At 38.5% G+C, this 19,098-nt stretch overlaps 1 protein-coding gene across 12 annotated transcripts in view; it reads left to right on the forward strand.

Moving 5' to 3' along the window:
• TRIP12 (thyroid hormone receptor interactor 12) overlaps positions 1-19,098 on the forward strand; it is a 79,671-nt gene that overhangs the window by 10,632 nt on the left and 49,941 nt on the right. For all 12 annotated transcript variants that reach the window (XR_011002650.1, XR_011002649.1, XM_068200818.1 and 9 more), the window contains exon 2: positions 16,438-16,584. Coding sequence is in view for 10 of the 12 variants with exons in the window: in XM_068200818.1 (XP_068056919.1) it covers positions 16,487-16,584 (98 nt within the window). In the remaining 2 variants the exon portion in view is untranslated. The remainder of the gene's footprint in view (positions 1-16,437; positions 16,585-19,098) is intronic.

Raw genomic sequence — 19,098 nt, forward strand, 5'->3', positions numbered from 1 at the left:
TCTGGAGTCTGCTGATGTCCTGACATTACTGAAGTATGATTTCAAGATTTAATGCCATTACAAGTTGAACATTATTGCCTGCCTTCAAGTGTTAAAAATGTTTAAGCACCCACAGCTTACAGAGACACTATTTTCCAGTTGTTTTTCAAAACCTTGGGCCTTTGGCATTCAGAGTTGCTGTGAATATTTTAAGTCCAGCTACATTTGAATGGTAGAATATTCTTTCTTGAGTGTGTGTGCTGTAATGCAGCTTTGAAGCCCACTGGGTGGAAGCTGTAGTCCTCATCAGAAAGTACATTTTACTAAACTTTGAAACTTTGGTTCTGTGAGAATGTCTATCTACATAAGTTCATAGGGTAAAAAAATATAATGTCGTGGCACTACTGACACAGGGAAAGAAGGTAGACTGTGCTGTGAAAAGTATTTGAAAAAATAGACTTTGTCTCTCAAGAAAGGAGAAGGTCTGTTCCTGGAAATACAGTCAGCACTAAGGGTATCTCTTTAAATAGTAATTTGTTTTTTTAAAGCAAAGAGACAGTTTGTCCTTACTGTATTTTTTGTACTGCTTTAGGCTGGAGGACTTTAAATACCTGATTTCTATGTAAAATACCTAGTTGTCAGCTAAAGGCTAATTTAAGGAGGAGAAAAGTGAAGTGCAAAAGTATGTACAAGTGTTCAGTTTTCATACCACTGATTCTAGCTGTGTTGTCATAAATGTTACAGCTATACCAGGAGAGAGAGTTCTCAGGCATTCTAAAGATGTTAACCTGCCATATACCTGTCATATACGAGGCATTCTAAAGATGTTAACCTGCCGTGCCTAAGCTTAAGCATTTGAACGACTGAGTCGAGGAATTAAAGAACTCAGAGTTTTGTGCCTATGGATTGAGGAATGGTGCTCAGAGGTTACTGAGTGTGACAAGTAGAGGAGATACAAGCTACTGTATTTCCTCAAATTTTCACCTACCCCTGTGAGACATAGCTGAGTCGGGGCTTGTGAACCCTTATCCTTGCTTTTTGTATATGATCTACCTGGTTAAAAAGCCTACTTCAGAAGGAGTTGGGCTTTCTGTTGACAACATCAAATGTAGGATGTGACTAGTGCAAGCCCAGACCTGTGGCAGCTAGAAGCAGCAGCTTAACCTATGGCAGAATATAGTGATTTAAATGTTTAAGTTTAGCTTAGATGCATCCAAAAGCAAGGTAGTTTGTTACTACTTAATAGTGTTCCAGGTTATGACAACAAACTAGAAATGCATTTAATCTTGGGGTGTGTTTGCTCTATTGTTGGGAAGGTTGGTGGCCCAGCTTTGAAGTGGGAATAACTTGAAAATACAAATTTGTGACTGGCTGTAATTTAAACTGTTTTGTTCTTTGTACTTGAATAGACTGGAGTAGTGTTTGTGGTGGGAGAGTGGAAGAGAAGCTGATGTAATTTCAAGTTGCTTCATCAGAATTTGAAAAGTTTAACTTGTGACAGTTGGTGATGGATCAAAATGTCAGGTTTTAAATTGTCTAGGTCAACTTTTACAGATGCAATTTATATTTTTGACCAACTCCCTAAGTTTCATGTGCTAAATTTTAACATGAAGATGGTTGACACTGGCATAATAGTGAAGCTTATGATTGTACTCTCTCCCCATACCCTCTGAGGTGTGTGTAACTTTGGATAAAAACATGTAATAGTTAGAAACTACCTTCTGTTTATGTATATGATAGAGGTAGAAACTACCCAAGACTTCCATGTGGGTTTGGATTAGAGCAACTAATTTGCCTTCCTTTTTTATTAGGTGACCATACTTAATAGGATGTCTCCCAAGAAATGTAGTTGGGGTTTTTAGTTTCCATCAGTACCTGGTATTCTTTGGCAGATAAAATGGAGCTCAGCTGAGCAGCTGCGTAGTGCAGACTCACGGCTCTAATGCCCTCAAGTCTGGCCTGTTTGTTTTCTCTCTTTAGTCTGTGCTGTAACTTCAGTAGTGAGTTAAATATTGTATGAAGAGTATAAGGAAGTGTAATCACCACTAAGCTTAGAATTAATGGAGTTACAAAAAAAACCCAAAAAACAAGTAGGTGTTTGGCTCAGAACGTCTGTCATACTTGAATATGTACGGAATATTTATGCTGTCATTTTAATCTAAAAAGTATCCATTATAAAACACAGACTATGATGCCACATCTGAAATGTTTTCCTTGAAAATGAAAAAGTACTTCTGAAACTTTCAGGCTCTTAACATGCAACTGTGTAATATAATAAACACTACCATGTTAGTAATATGTTAGTGGCATATTCTGCCCTTGATATTAGAAAAAACAACTCTATAATTCTGTTTTGAAAATTTTGTTTTAGATGCTTTATAACCTCCACTTTCTACCAAAATAGGCATTTAATAGGAAATAGTTTCAATTAGTTTTTCATAGATAACTGCATGTTTGGATAGCTGTGTTTTCATCAGCTTTCGATTATGTGGAAAAAGATTGTGTTGGACAGATCAGGCTGTTTTCAAATAGCAATACATGATGTCTGTGTCCCAAAACTGGTCTGTCAAGGGAGCCTTTAAATGTAAAGTAAATGTACAGATAAATTTTGAAAAGCATAGAATAAAGACCTAAAGTCAGTGCAATAATTTGGCATCTTTGGTGTCTAATAGGGGTTGAGGTGCTCCTTAGTACTTCATCCCAGTAGTTGATGGGAGAAAAGATGTATTTCCAAGACATGACATTGGGAAATGGAGGTGTTAAAGATACTGGGATTACTAGAATGCTTTTTTCCTCATTAATCATATGGGGGATGAGGATGTGCATGCTCCCAAGTGTCTTTGGTTTGCAAAACAGATTGAAGAGAAGAGAGGCTGTAGACTTTAGGAAATATGTACATTTTACCTGTGGTATGTAGGATACTGTGCAGAGGAGAAGGAAGAAACTGGCTCACTTCCAGATATTTTCTGTCTTTTTTTACAAACCTGTCTACTTCATATTCTTTCTTTTAGCCTTCCCTGAAGCCACTCCATTCCATGTATGTTTTTTACTAAAGTGTTGTAAAGAGTTATTTTATCTTGCACCATGATGAAGCTGCTCTCTCTAGTTAAATACCCTTTTGTCTTCCTTACTAGTGCATTTTATTAAATGGCTTATAAGAGGATGAGAGTAAATAGGATGATATGGAGTAGTTCTGGAGTGTCTCATGGGTATTCTTTAAAGAAAAAAAGCCCCAAACCACAAAAACAAACCAGAAAGACAAGAGATCCTGCATGGGAGTTGAGTGAACTTTGCTTCCAATTCAGTGTCATATTACCAGAATGGGATTATTTTCATGTTTGCAAAAATGTATTTTAGGAGTGTAGCAAGATGGATGCATTGCGTAGCTTATATCATTGATGTATACACAAAGCACTTAGGTGAAACACTGTCTTCCTTTCTTCTCTTCACCACCACATTCTTTTTTGATCCTAGACAAGGCCAAAAGTAATGTGTTGTTTTGTGGGGCAGCAGGTTGTAGGTTTGCTCATAAAGCATAGTTAATCATTAGTGTTGGATGAAAGGTCACCAGCTTAGGAGACAACTCTTTGAGTATTCAGATTGGGTCACAGAGCAAATTGCAAGAGCAAAGGCTTATCAAACCACCTATTGTAATATCTTCTTAAATAATAATTTTGATCAAGATACAGAAAACTTACAGCTCTGCTTGTTCTTTTATGAGTGTCTCAGGGTGGTGAAGAGATTGTTCTTCTGTTATGTGTTCTGTATTCATCAGAGAGCAGCAGTTTAGCTGGAAGGTAACAAAATGCCTTGAACACATTTGGGCAGTACCTATTGTAACATTTTGTTGTCAGAAAGTAAGGAGCCTTTCTTTCAGCCCTGATGTGATGACTATTGACAAGAAATTCACACTTTGACAAACCTGGCCATGCTAGGACCCTAGGAAAAACACCTCATTAGTGTTAACTTGTTAGTCTTGTGAGCTGTAACATATGGGCATAGTTACAGTTGTTCTTGTTCAAGGAAAGTGTGTGGGTAGCCTGGGAAAGATGAAGTAAAAATCATTGAGGTGAAGCAGAAAAATGTCCTAGTGCTACTTGCACATAAGGGAAGGAGGAGAGGAATTTGTAGCAGACTTTGCTTGGTGTGTATTCAGTGGTGCTGAGTTCTTGTCTAGCTTAAAACTAAGACTAAATCTAGCATCTTGCTAAAAAGCACTTCAGAGATCTCTAATAATTAATTATGTTCAAGGTCAGCATCACGCACAGCACCTTGTTCCCACAACATTCTCTTGTTTTACTTGTGGAGCACTGAGAAGGTGTAAATGTGCAGAGTGGTGTAGACACTTGTCAAAAAAGCATGCCATAAAGTTGTTTAATTAATTCATAAAACTGTGGCTTCTGACAACTTTTTCTATGACTGTAAAAGTTTGAACCTTCCTTAAATACAGTTGTGGGACCTATATTGTATATTGTTCCCTGTATTGAGGCATGAAAGAATAGCTCTGAGCACTGTAAAGTCATGATCTTACAGTTCATAGGATGAGTTTAAAGACAGTGTAATCCTTAGTGTTTAACAGGTGTTTCTTGGGTTGTGGCTTCGTTTTGCTTGCTTTACCCAGAACTTCTGTTTATACAGATATTTGGTAGGCAGTTTGGTTCATGATTTCATACCAGGTAAATGTCTTTAATTGTGCCTGTGTCAGTAATTTGGTATGTGTATTGGAGCTTGCTCCTAATTACATCACTCTAAGATATAATGTAAATGTATACATTTTTTTGTGGTTGAGAGAATACGTCTCTGGCACATAATTCTAAGATGCTGCTGGTTTGAGCACTGCCCAGTTTAGAAAACTTAAATGTGTTTTAATCCCTTTGTTTGTTTTTACAGTGTTCTTGTGATAGCAAAAATTTTTATGCAGATCCAGTGCTGAGGAAGCCGGAAACTTAACCTGTTTTAATTGGATTTCTTCCTCAATGACTGCAATTAAACCATTTCCCAGATTGTGTCATGTGGCGTAGGGCTCTTGCTATGCATTAGACCTATTACCTTTTCTGTGTAGCATTTGGATGAAGTCTCTGTTCAGGAGAACAACATAACCTGCTTGGGCCAGTATGGGAAAGGAAGCCTCAAGAGGCATTAGTCTGAATTAGTGCTAGACATCAGTGATTAGAAAAACAACAAGAAAACTCCTGAAATCCTCCGCATTTGTCCCAAACTTGTCTAAATTATATTTTGAAGATGCAAAAATCGGAGGACCCACTCTAGGTGAGTAGAAAACAGATGAATGCCTTCTATCTGGCCTTGGAAGCATAAGTTATTTTTTGAAATTTTTGGTTTTAGCTTTGTAGTTTTTCTCTTTAAGGCATGCTGCTATTACTGAGCAGTTTTGTAGACTGGTTTAAAGCTGGAGCAGAGTATTATCAAAATGAAGATCCAGTCTTCTGCTTCTTGACCTTGTTTTTATAATACCCTTAGACCTGTGGTCTTGAGCTCATCTGTGGCACTTTTCTAATCCACATCTACAAGTCAACTGGTTTTTGTGTTTCTTTTTCCAGCAGTAACTTCTGTGACGTCTAGTCTCTGAATTTCTTCAGTGTAGTGGCTGATTAAAGTTCTTGGCTTTTTGTTGTTGGCGTGTCTTTTTTTTTGTGTGTTTTTTTTGGTTTTTTTTTGGGTTTTTTTTTTTTTGGGTGTTGTTTTTGTTTTTTGCCTGTACCCTTCTAGTTGTCTAGGAGATTGCAGAGATCATCTTGTGTTAATTTAAACTTTGGGTGACCAAACCATGTTTTACTAGTCACTGAGCTCATTAGATCTCTCAGTAATTTAAGACAGCTTGGCAAAAGTTGATTAGGAATTTGGCAGGTCTCAGAAAACCTTCCATGCTTCAATCTGGGGCATGTATTGTCTAACAGGCTCTGCAGGTAGGACATGGCTGTGCACTATATCAGTATTTGTCTTGTGCTGTTGCACTTGGTTTTGCTTAAGGGCTGTGTGTGCCAGATGCAGGTGAATGGCAAACTGCAAATAAGGCACCATCTGGTCTATGGCATTAGAATAAGGAAGAGGCTAGGTGTTTGAGTAGTAGGTTCTGCATTCAGACTCAGTGTTGTAAGTAAATGCAGCTATGCAGCTCAAAGGCAGCTTGGCATTAAGCATTGGTGGTGATGGTTTTGAGTACTTCTTGGTTCACTTGCAAGAAAGTACTGAAATAAGCTGCTAAATTGAAATTTGTATAAATCACTCAGCTAATTTTTTTACTTTATTTTTCTTCTGGTAATAAATACCTCCTTTCCAAACTTTGCCACACCTCTTTTACTTGGTCTTAGCTTGACCACCTGCTTTTAGCTTGCCTTCTTTTCTGGCAGTGTCACTGTCCTGTACTTCATGAAGGATTCTGTGCTTTGATTCATGTTGTCTCACAGAAGATAAAGCTCCTCATTCAAGTGAATTCCTGTCTTCTAAGTAGAGTCTTCTTCATTCTTGCCAGACAATGTGGTTTTGTTTGTTTTTTTAATGTTTTTTGTTATGCTGTTAGTGAAAGCCTAAACCACTGTTCTGATAGTGACAACTAAACAAGGGTTTCTAGAGAGTCTGAAAATGAAGATCACATAAGATTTTACTTCTGTTGTTTATGATTTTTTAAAATTAAAAGTCTGCAAGAAACGAATTCAGATCAGTTCACTTCATGTACAAACAGCATGGTTTTGGTCAGAATTTGGCTGTTGGAAGATGTGTTCTTTTCTGTTGGGGAGAGCTGCTTTTGTTTGATTTTTAAAAGGAAAATAACTATTATTTTCATTGTTATTATAGGTTGAAACTATGCTTCTGTTAACACCTGGTAGCGGAATTGCATCCTGAGGCTCTCATAGTGTAAACTTTGTCAGTATGTAACAGTAGTTTTAAAGGTCCTGTAAAGGTGAAGTCAAGTTCTTGTAGGACTGATTTGGCAGGAAAAATTTTACTCTGTGACACAAGTGTACAAAGATGAAAACTTTGGACATACTTGCTTCTCACTTTTCTTTTGTTTCCCATTGCTGTGCTAAAAGGGAAAAAGATCTGTCAATAAAGATAGGAAATGTGATTCAGTATTTTGCAGCAAACATTTGCTATGTTTGTGTGTGCATGTTCTCTGTGTGGTTTAACAAATCTTTTGTGTTACTGACATGGCTTAAATCCTCTGGGCTGCTTCTGAAGCTGAGCTGTCTCTGGCTAGCTTGCAGCTATCCAGATCAGACTATTTCTTGATATAGATTGAGTTTCTGGATTCTTATGCTTTTGATAATCTTTATATCTCTGTAGCAAAAAAAAAAATTAACTGCTGCAGGGTTGATGGAATTATGCAACAGAACTTAATGTTTAGCTGGTTAAAAAGCCAAAATAACAGAGAACACTGAATTTAGATGAGAAACTACAGGTGTTGTAAGCATGAAAATATTTTCTTGAAGCTTTGAGTCTTGGCTCTCTGCCACAGTGAGAGCATTCCCTTCCTTTGTTAATAAATTCAAGTCAAATCATACAGTAGAGGAAAACTTACACTGAACTAGTTTGGACAGGTTATGAATGGATAAGTATCAAATTTGGTTTATTTGGAGAAGAATAACTTCAATATTAAATTTTTTTTACAAGGGCTAATTCTTTGAATGAAGTAGTGAATAAATGTTCTAGGAGATGATTTTTATAGTTAACTCTATTACTCGTGCACTCAAAAACAAAAGGAACAGTAGCTATTGACAGCACTTTTAATACCTAATGTAAAACTACAGAGAAGAGGAAAAAAAATTAAATGCTTTCCATTTTTCCTAGTTTCTCCTTTGGATGGTGATCAAGGATCTGACTGACACGTGTGTTGTTTTGGGAACCAAAGTGCAGTCCAAAGACTGACACAAATTCTAATATTTCAGTCCTTGATGGACAAAAGAGAATAGAAAGCAGTGGTGTGGCAGAACTAAAGAGGGATGCCCTCAAGAGACCATTATATTTGTTCCATGCAACTTTCTTAATTTTTCTCCTCAGACTGCAGATTCTGTTTTTTCAGAGGGGAAAAAAGGACTATAGGAGTGAAGGTGTTTACTGTCTTAATGTTAGGTAGCCCTCTCAACCACCTTGCAAGAGTTCAGTTAAGAATTAGACCTGATTTTATGTTCTCTGTGCACAAATACAGTGATTTTTTTTTTTCTTCAGTAAAGAAATGAAGCTCAGGATTCCTGTGTACCATGAGCTGGGAACACCAGTTGTACAGCCAGACCTGATATTCCTGAGCTTGTGCTTGTATCCTGTACAAACTTTAGTTTTTTTGTTCCTTTAAGCTACTCAGATGAGTGGGAATGTTCTGCTGTCTAACTTCTGCAGGTGCTTAATCTTCAAGTTTTTCTAGCTAATTTGTGGCCTCTCCTTCATCCATAGGTTTTTCTCTTGGTTCTTCAGCTGACAAGGTAGTTTTATTGTTGACTGCCAGTGGTACCTGTACTTCTTGGTAATTTTGAATAGCTCCTGATTTGCCATTTAAATATGACTTTTCCACAGCCCAGAAGGACTTACTGATGTTCAGGCTGTGGCATAAAGGCCAATCCATTGCTTTATTTCTAAAGGAATGATGGTTGTTGGTTCTCTGTAATCTTAATGGAACAAGTTTTTATGTTTCTTACAGGTCCCTGAAGAAATCTTTAGTTTTCTTTTCCTGTACCAGGTTCAATGAAAGGTCTCTGCACTCTGACTTCAAATTCAATTGAGCTGCTTGAAGCAGGGGAGACTATTGAGCTTCTGCAACTCAGTCATTGTCACAGAACTGTTCTTATCAACTCTGAAATATGTGATACATGTATTTAGATCTTTTCTTAACCAAAACTTCTCATGTCTTCCAGTCCTCGCAGAAGGACAGTAGCCAGAAGTCAGTAGGTAAATGTGCTGCTTTGCTTGCTTGGGGTCGTGGCATGGATAACCTTTTGGATCACATAATGCTGACAGCCTGGGCATTCCTCTAGCAAGTAGTGCTATGCATCTTTTCAGAGGTGTTTTCAGTGTTCTTACTGCCTGTGGGAACTTGTAAACCTTCTGGTTGCAGATAATGAGTATTTGCCTGTTAGCAGTAAGACATTACAAATACAGACTTTTTTGCTCTTCTTCCTTCCTCTTTCATACAGAGCCGTTCTCTTCACAGTTGTCTGTGTCATTAGACATATATGTATAAATGCAGTCTGGAAACCTATGTAGTGGCTACATCCTTTCAGGCTCTTAGCCACTCATTTTGCTGTTCTGTCACGGTGGCCTTCAGCCCTGCCACTCTCTTTGCTAGAAGGGTAGGCAAGGGCTGACTTCTTGAAGGTCTGGGAAAGGGAAAGCTGATTTCCTAATGTAGCAAGACCTGAAGTTTGCCGTAATTTTCTGATATCTGTTTGTTGTTAAGTCAGTGGAACAGGGAATAACTCCTGTTCGTTGACTGATTTATTTTAATTCTTTTCTTTATGTTGAAATCACTCCAGTGATTCCAGAGAAGCTGAATTAAAAAAAAATCTTCCACTGTAAATGAATCCAGGAAGAATATTTTACTGAAGTTTTTCTCTTTTTTCTTGGCAATTAGGAAAACTATTCTATGGCTAAGAGCTTACATATTGACCTAAGTTACTCAGTAAAAATGAGCATATGAGCTGGTCCTGATCTATAGTATCTTCAGAGACTGGACTCCTTTGAAGTTTGTAGCTTACATGCCCATTTTTCTTACTTCTTTGTGTTAGTCCAGGTTACTGGATTGTGGTTTTGAGGAACCGAAGGGGAGAGAGGGTTTTCTGGGCTCTGTGTGATGGCAGTGAGGACCTGGGCCATAGTTAGTTCTTCTTCTCTCAGAGCACTTGTACTTGGAAGGGATGGAGAGTGTATCCTTGGGTATGTGTACGTCTTAAACAGATCTGAAGTCTCAGATTACTTGAAATGACATCTATGGCATGAATTTTTAAAGTTTCTGATACTCTATTAGTGTCTTCTTTGCATGCTTTTATGTATGGTGATGCTTTGATAGCTCAATTTGTGATTTTTTTGTTTCCCTTTCCCCTTTGTTCAGGGTAGCTCTCGTGATTCACATCTTGCTCAGGACTCAGTGTATTTTGTCAGCATGGTTAGCAATTGTCACTTCTCAGAATGAGAGCTGTCTAGTGTAATTTGAGGTCCTACTTTCAGCAGATGGTTGGACCATACCATCTCAAGAGATTCATTCCAGCCAAGGCTTTTTTTAATAATTCTGACTTAACTCTTGTACTTAGTTGAACTCTGCATCAAAAAGGCATCTGGTTTGAGGAGGAGTTTGCCTCTGAATGCTGTTAAACTCGGCTTGTCTTCTAATCGATTGCTTATTGTCTTCCTAGAGAAGTGACAATCATTAGATGCAGTGCAGCAAGGAAGCCTTAGTGCACTCTGGCATTGGAATCATGAAGATAGCTTATTCATGGGGAGAAGGTAGAATTGGGAACAGATAAGGAAATTGTTAGCTTGGTCTTCCTATGTTGAAAGAAGAAAGTTTTGTCATTTTCTTAAGGTTCAGTGGTTTCATGCAGCTGAATAACCTAGGATTTTCATGAATGCAGATGACTGCACACCTGACTGTGCCTTACAGTACCTTGCAGCTCATGGGAGAATGTATTTTCCCCTTGTTTGTGTATAGAAGTTTTCTGTCTGGAAGAAGGGAGGATGATGAGGGTTTAGGACATACTGCAGAATTTTTTTCTGGGAAGTTTTCAGTTTGTTATTGTATCCACTCCCAAAAGTTCTTCCATGAGCTACTTCTACAACCAGAAAAGACAAGAGGCTGCTGAACTGAAAATACAAACTTCAGCTTGTGTGGAGCTTTAGAATCTGTTTAAAGTGAGGACCTCAGTGGAAAAGGACCAATGATGAGTGGATAACTCTTGAATTTGGAGAGTATAGGAAGGGAGAATAGTGTGTCAAAATCAGCTGCAGAAGACCGAGTTCAAAGCAACTGCCTGGACTAAAAAGTCATCTTAATTTAAGTCAGCTATTGAAGTAGAAGTAGTAATTGAGTACTTGCAAGTGCTTGCTTGTAAGGCAAGTAAAGAGGTGTGTGTGTCTGCGGGTAGATGAGGAGAACCTTGTGAACAGTGAGCAAAAATGAGGTGCAGCTGAGATTAGTTGAAAATGATGTAAATCTGAAATAATTCAGCAGTTACTAAACTGTAGGCAGTAGTTTCTTCAGTTTAGTCACAATTGAAGTCTGAGCTCTTAAATGTGTTGTATGCTTATATATTTAGAGTGTTGTTTCTATTTTAAGTGACAAGATTTATCAGAGAAACAGTTGATCATGTAAATGAATGTTGTCTACGTTGAAGTAAAGGAATACAAATCTGAAGTCTTAGGCTTAATATTTTCTGAAATGTACACTGAACTCTGGGTTCTGGCTGGCAAGCAAGATGTGCAACTTGCTGGAAGAAAATATTCTGAACTTGCAAGGTATAGAATTATCCTCCTGTCTTTTCCTTTCCCCCCCCCCCCCCACCCCCCTTTTGCCTAATACTGACTTCAGGGTAATAAGCCTGTGCAGTTTTGAGGAGCTGGATTGTTGCAGCAGCATTAAGTAAGGCACCAGGTTTTTTGGGCTAAGCTATGAGAGAGGAAGGGTGCTGACCAGTGTACTTAGTTCAACTCCAGTCAGGTAACATTACAAAGGAGCAATATAGGCAGAGATGCTAGGCATATCCTGAAATATTCAGGAGAGTGCAAGAGTCTGAAAAAAACTCTTGTATAACCTAGATTCTTGCAAGGAACTTCAAACCCAAGACCAAAACAAAACCACCACCCAAAAACAACAGAACAAATCCAAACTGAACAAACACCCCAAACAAGTTTCAGAGCTCATGCAAGTAGATTAAGAAGGCCCTTGTGGAAGAGCTCAGTTCATTTTTTTACGGGTATTGTTACTGATTTCCTGTGTTACCCTATAGTGGCCCGAGAGCATGTTGGAGTTCTTCAATTTATTTATTGTCTTTTTCTCTCAGTAACCTATGTCAGGGTAGCTACACTAGCTCCTAGTATCCTTCAGGGAATGATTTGGATCCTAAACAAAGGCTGATACAGGCTCATCGGGTAGTTCTCTGTTTTCCCTGTTTGCTTTAAAAACATGGAAGCATGTTAGTTGTCTCCTGTTGGCTTTTTCACAAGAAGAAAAGTAAAGGCTTCACTGCAAGGTAACAGGTGCTTTTTGTCTTGTGTTCCTGTACAATCTCTCCAAGCTGTATGTTGACCATACATTACCTATAGTCTTTGCAATGGGTATGTTAGGTCTACTGAAATTAATTCTAGCTGCTTTCCTGTACAATAACAAAGATAACTTTAAATAGTAATCAAATAGTGTTTGATAAAACTCAAAAATACCATGCAGCATAATAAGCACTAGATAGCAGTGTTGTTACACAGCTTCAAATGATATGTTGTGGGTTTATATGAAATGCTGGCCTTTGGAATTGATCCTCATTCTGAAGAGTCTGCTTATGATGAGAGTCTCTGCAGGCCCATGCTTTGGCATCATCATAACTAAGAATATGGCATTACGAAACATTAACTAAAAAGGCTTGTGTGCTGATACCTTTATGCTAGAAGGGGACCTGAGCTTAAAAATTTCAAAATAGCATTGTCTGTTGTGGGAGCATGGAGGTCTGATAAAGAGTTGTAGCATTTTGTTATTGTGGGTGTGAGGAAGAATCAGTGTAGTTGAGGAAACCGTCTTAAAATCTGGTGGGACTGCACTGATGCATTTGGCTGGTCTCTGCCAAGTTGCACTTTTTTTTTTTTTTAATGTAGGTATCGGACGATGGGAAGGAAGAAGCCAAGTGCTTGGAGTGAGCTCAGAGATAGAGGGACAAGTTTGAATGAGAACAGCTGAGATTTAGGAACCTCTGGGCTTCTTGTTGTTTTAGGATGTGGAAGGCACAGTTGTGAAAATGTCTCTTCATGGCTGGACTGACTGGGCACATGGTATTGTGTGGCTTGCAATGAGACTTAAGTTAGCATTTTGATGTTAAAGGTCACAGCTGAATCACGAAGCTGCATTATATTTAAAAGCAAACTGGGAGTCATATGGCAACAAATACACAATAAGAAATGCAGTTAAGTTGAGAGGTATCAATATAGAATGTAACTGGACATCATCTTGACTTGACGGTGCCTTACAAGATAAAACAGTTGTCATTTCATTCTTCTACACAGCTGAAAATACCGTGTGTATGACAACATGTTGTGCTACATAACTTCTAAGCACAGGCTACTTAAAATGTCTGGCTAAACCCTGTGTTATGGTTTAATCCTAGCCAGCAACCAAGCACCAGGCAGCTGCTTGCTCACTCCCCTACCAGTGGGAGGGGAAAGGGAATTGGAAGGGTAAAAACTGGAAAACTTGTGGGTTGAGGTAAAGACAGTCTAATCGGAAAAGCAAAAGCCATGCATACAAGCAAAGCAAGACAGAGAATTGACTGCTTCCCATTGTTGGGCAGGTGTTCAGCTTTCTCCAGGAGAGACACACACCATCACTTTAAATGTCCTTCCCTTCCTTCTTCTATCAATATCCCAGTTGGTATACTGAGCATGAAGTCATGTAGTCTGGAATATCTCTTTGGTCAGTTTGGGTCACCTCTCCTCGCTGGGTCTCGTCCCAACCTCCCATGCACCTCAAGCCTCCTCACCAGTATGACTGACAGTACAAAAAGCAGAAAAAGCCTTGGTTCTGTCTAAGCACTTTTTGCCAATAACAAAAACATCTGTATTATCAACACTGTGCTCTTGTTATCAATGCTGTGTTCAACAGAAATCCAAAACACAGCCCTGTACCAGCCACTTCAGAGTAAATTCAGCTTTGTCAGAGACAAAACCAGCACACCCAGGCAGATCAATGTTAAACTAAAGTTTAGGGAGGGCCAGGATTGCCTGTGTGATGTTTTCTTCAGCTGACTCTTGTGGTGGTGTGTGGAGAAGCCCATGTTCTGGCCCTAGGTGGGAAAGTGCGTGGCTAATGTAGCAGAGGTCTAGATGAGCCCTGCTTCTTGCAGAGGGAAACCTGCTGGAATGCACATTTTAATCAGTACAAGGTGAGACAATGGTTCTGTGGCAACCATTTTGTAGTATGACTGGAAGTTTGACATTAGTACAGTTTCAGTGCCAGCTGACCTTCGTGCAGAAGGGGACACTACTCCCTTCTTTTAGAAAATGCAAAAAATGTGCCTCATTTCTGATAGCAGAGAGTTTTTATTTTTTTTTAAATTTGGTGTTTGAATACAAGGAAATAAAAAGAGAATGCACAGAAATATTTGGCAGTGTGTGTGACTGACTTCAGCTGGACTCCCTGGGTGCTGAGCCTTTGCTCACCTTTCAGCCTGGTTAACGATAGGCTTTATTTCGTGCATTGCTGTTCTGAAAAGAATTCTACAACTCTTTGACTGGTCTGGCTACACCAGCAAGCTGGCATGATTTCTAGGAGTTGCAAGCTTTTTCTGTTTTGTTGTAAGTCTTTTTGTGCTCTAAAGTATAAGAAGTTGTAGATTGGTGGTGTTACATGTTACTGAAAAGCTTTAAAACTTCGTTAGTGGGAATATTGGCTTTGATTAAGGAGTTTGAATAAGAGGAAACAATTGTGAAGAGGAAAAGCTCACCTTTTGGGTAGTAGTGTTCATAGCTTTCTCAACTCAGTCATCAGGACTTCTAAGAGGTTCATCAAACAACTATATTTTGTGGGATTGTGTAGTTTATGCTTTGCTTACATTCTTTCAGATTCCTAAGCATAAGGTAAAAATAAACCCCAACCAAAACAAATGAAGGTAAAAGTGATTCATTAATTAATTCTACTTTGTGTTTGCTGTTATGGTGGACTTCTTAGTAGAAAGAACATGAAAAACTTTCAAAAGATGCTTTTGGCTCCTGTGATGTGGGGATTAGGATGGAGAGCAGTTCTTCTGCTTAACCTGTATTATTCAATTCCTGGAAATATTTTTAAAGTATTTCGGGCATGCTAAGTGTGACCTTTCAATATTAGGCTGTATTATTGCATTGTAACAAGACCGAATCTGAGCTAGCAGAATCCTGATCAATAATTTCCTGTGATGCACAGGTGTATGAACGTGTGTTCTGTGTAGCATCATATGTGAGGTAATGGTTTGCATAATGTGAGTTTATATGCCTCGTTTCTTATGGCCTACAATAAAACTGCATCAATTAGGATTCTTTGTCCCCCCCTTCCCCTCCTGTCACCTTTGTTCACTTCTATGAGTCCTTTTCAGAAGAATAGACAATTATGTTCACCTATTCACTGTTTTTACTGACAGTGCCAGATCTTGAAAATTATTTCACTGGAGACATTTGAATCTGAAGCTGCAGTGTTTTAAAATTTTTCATGACAGACTCCTTGCTTACTGTGCTCTGGATACCAAATCAATATATAGACTGAGTTCTTAAACTTGGGTTACTTTTCTTCTCACAGCTTCTTTTCTTCACCTGCAAATACCATTTTTTACCAGATTTCACAAAATTGGAAACAGTAAAACTGGATTTGCTGATTGTGGTCCTGTTGCTATGCTCTACATGGAAATACCAATTTAGCACAGGATACAGAAGTCTCCTCTCTTCACTGAGGAATTAACTGAGGCTTATTTTTGAAATATGTCTGTTTCAGAGGACTGTGGCTGGGGGTTATGGTAGTCTTTAATAAATAACTACTAAAGTAATATCTGTAGGCCTCTAACAGTCACAAAGCAATACCAAAAGTAGTAATACGAAACCATCATAGATAATTTCTAAAAAATAATTGTATGCACTCATTAATCCTTCTGTCTCAAATACCTTTTTCATTTAATTTAGCTGTCATGAGCAGAACTTCCTGATTATAAAGCTAGATCTTTTTTCCTGAATGACTGTATATCTTGCTTTATGCAAATTAAAGTTGCATAAATCAGACTAGAGAAAGAAGCTATTTGGAAGACACTGTAGTTATGTTGTGAATACTGTTTCTTATTCCTGAAATGGGCTTTGTAATCTCCTACAGTGAAAGTTAAAATACTTGAATACTGTTGCTGTCTATCAAGCACTGAGTTTTTCCTTAATGTTGATAAACACAGATTCTCTGAAATTGCATTTGTCCTGTCTCCTTATAATTAGAGAAGCCTGCTAGAAAGGAAGTGTGTCATTACAAAATCATAGAGGTGTTTGTAGTTTGGGTTGGAAGCGATCTTTAAAGGCCGTTTAGTTCAGTAGATCATCTGTATGCTATATATACCAAAATCTGGTTGCTCTGTATTAAGGTTCTAAATGTCTTGAGAAGAACGTTGTCCATGTGTCTTTGAACTAAAAATTGTTTGAAAGCTTTTGTCTTCAGATTTTGCTTAAACAATAGCATTTTACATTTGTCTCTGGAGGTGTGGCGGTGGGTCTTCATGCCATGTATCTTATGGCTCTTCCTCCTTTGTCTTTCAGTGAATGATAGTGTCTAGAAAGGGTATGTCCCTTCAGGAGAGAGGTGCCAATGTCCAACCGGCCTAATAACAATCCAGGGGGGTCACTGCGACGTTCACAGAGGAACACTGCCGGGGCCCAGCCACAAGACGACGCAGTAGGAGGAAGGTATGACTGCTGTCTATGAGTGTTGAAATGTGTAACAGTGAAATGCATGTGATTTAGAGAATAATGTTTTCCACCCTGCAGTCCAAGCACTGAAACTTCCATAAAATCTTTTTGCCTTTGAAATATTACATGTACTGTTACTGCATGGGATAAGCCCATGGATAACTCACTACCATACATGTTCAGCTAGAATAGCAGTAGTAGAGCTACCTATAGGGGGAAAAAGCTGTTTTCCATAAATCTCAGGTAGTAACAAATTCTTTCCCCGTCTTCCTCGATATTAAAAATATGGGAGGGGGAAGTCTTTTTATTAAAAACAGGGAGAGTCTGTTACTGGGAATCTAGGAGAACATTCCTCTTTGACAAGACTGAGTAACTGGTACTCTGTTACCTTTGCACTGCATATAAATCCTGTGCAGATGTTGAATAATTCAAGAAAAAAAGGTTTGCTATCATGTAATATGCCTGATACAGTGAGCAAGTGGACCAGATTGTATTTGCTCTGTAAGTGGTTGCCTTTGCAGTGCAGAACATAGAAGATCCTTAAAACTGTTCCATGGATGACTGTACTGTTACTGCTGTGAGTGAATCCTATATGGATATAAGTGTCTTTAACTTGTTAAAAGATCAGTCTGATGAAGAAAGGTTATAGTGTGATGGTAGGCAGATCTGTCTGTTCTACTCCCTCAGATACATTACTGGTGCAGTTGTTGAATATGTGTACCTTGGGCTTGATATTTTTTTTTTTTTTTTTTGGATGTGTATTAAAATATTACAGGTCAGGGGCACAAAAGCTTTTTACTGTGAAGGAACTGGGCTATAAAGTTTAATGAAGATGAGGTGTATTTCTTACTAGTGTCAAGTCTAACTGAGAACAAGTTGAACAACTGTTAAAAGGGTGAAGAAGAATGGCCAACTTATAAGGAACTTTGGGGAGAAATCAATCTGAAAAATGCAGCTTCACTTTCTCTAAACTAGTCCACTGTACAAGTGGAAGAGCAGATAATAAACACAAAGTTTCTCTCCTCAAATAATGTGGCATAAGGAAGGGGAAGTTGCTACCTTATGTAGCTGATTATATTGTCAGCTAGAATTGGTTTGAGAGAATAGTTCTTTTAACAGAGGCATAGTGAGCCCTTCATTTCCTTCTGCCCATTCTGTGTTGTCTCTGCATCTCAGTGGATGTTTAAATTAGGTATTGTCCTACTAACTCCTTTTACATGGAACTTCACTTGGAATGAATAAAGCTCTCTCTAGAAGAAAGGATTGGAGGCAAGTTATTTGGAGATGAGATGGGGCATTCTTCTTCAGATACCTACTGGTAGTTCAGATTTTACAGTAGAATGCCAGGGGGAAGCTCTACAGTGAGTGAGTCAGACAAACTGAAGCATTTTAAAGGTAGCACTGTTTTCTTTTAAGGAAGTCACTCATCCATTGTTTTGATGCATTGTGATCTGTTATGCTGTCATGCATTGATTGAAGATTCACTTGACTAAAATGACTGGACCTCTTCCACCCCTCACCAAATCTGTGCCAGACTTCCATGAACAAGAGCATATTGGACTTTTAAACTGTGTTAGACCTTTATCAGAATGAGAGCTCCCTACTAAAGTAACCAGGATGGGAGAAGCTTACAGTCCTCTTTGAATCTGGGTCTCTAGAACAGAACCTCCCCTGCCTTTGCATTTCTGAGCAAGCATTTTGAGCTGGCAAAGCCTATAAAAAGGCTTGGTTAAAGCATGGTGGTTAATATAAAATTTAAAATGAATTTGTCTTCTTTTACTGTCATCAGCATCTCATTTTCAGTAAGGTGCTGGGCAGAAATGGCTATTGTACAAGGACCAATGTAAGATAGATCTGTTGGGTCCTTACAGAATTTGTGGATGACATGGAAAGAGACAGGCTCTCAGGTAAGTTTTTAGCTGGTGCCTGTCTTTAGACACAAACCTCACAGGACTCACCCTTCCATGTATCTAGCATGCAGTGGTATAGTGTGTTTCAGTTCTGCTGCTGAGCAGTATACAGAAGGGTCCAGAGTCCACAGCTTGATGTGTCTTGTTATGCCTTGCTGTACTCCAGTGATAAACACTGCTTTTGCTGCTATATTAAAAGAGTCAGCAAAACCCCAAACAAACACTGAGCAAAAAACAATACACCTTTTCTTACATTATGGGTGTTTTTGGGATGCCCGAGACAATTTATTTTCAGTCTTTTCTTGAATTTGTCATCAGTAAAATGAAACTCTTTGGTTTCAGCTGTAAAATCAGTTAAAACAGAATAAACAAACTGTGGAAAGACTAGATTCAGTAATACACTGACATTGTGCAAATAACTGAACTTGGGATTTATCTGTATTAGTATTTCAGTTGGAGCTGAGAATATTCTTTTGAAGCCAGTCAGACATCCTTACCTGCTGTGTTTTGGCTAATGTGCAATGGTCTTGGAGCACTTGAACTGGAATCTTTCTGGATGAAACTGAGCTAAAAGTTGTGTTGTAGGAGAGCAGTTTGTGTG

The sequence above is a fragment of the Anomalospiza imberbis genome, chromosome 10 (assembly GCF_031753505.1).
Source record: "Anomalospiza imberbis isolate Cuckoo-Finch-1a 21T00152 chromosome 10, ASM3175350v1, whole genome shotgun sequence".
NCBI lineage: Eukaryota > Metazoa > Chordata > Aves > Passeriformes > Viduidae > Anomalospiza > Anomalospiza imberbis.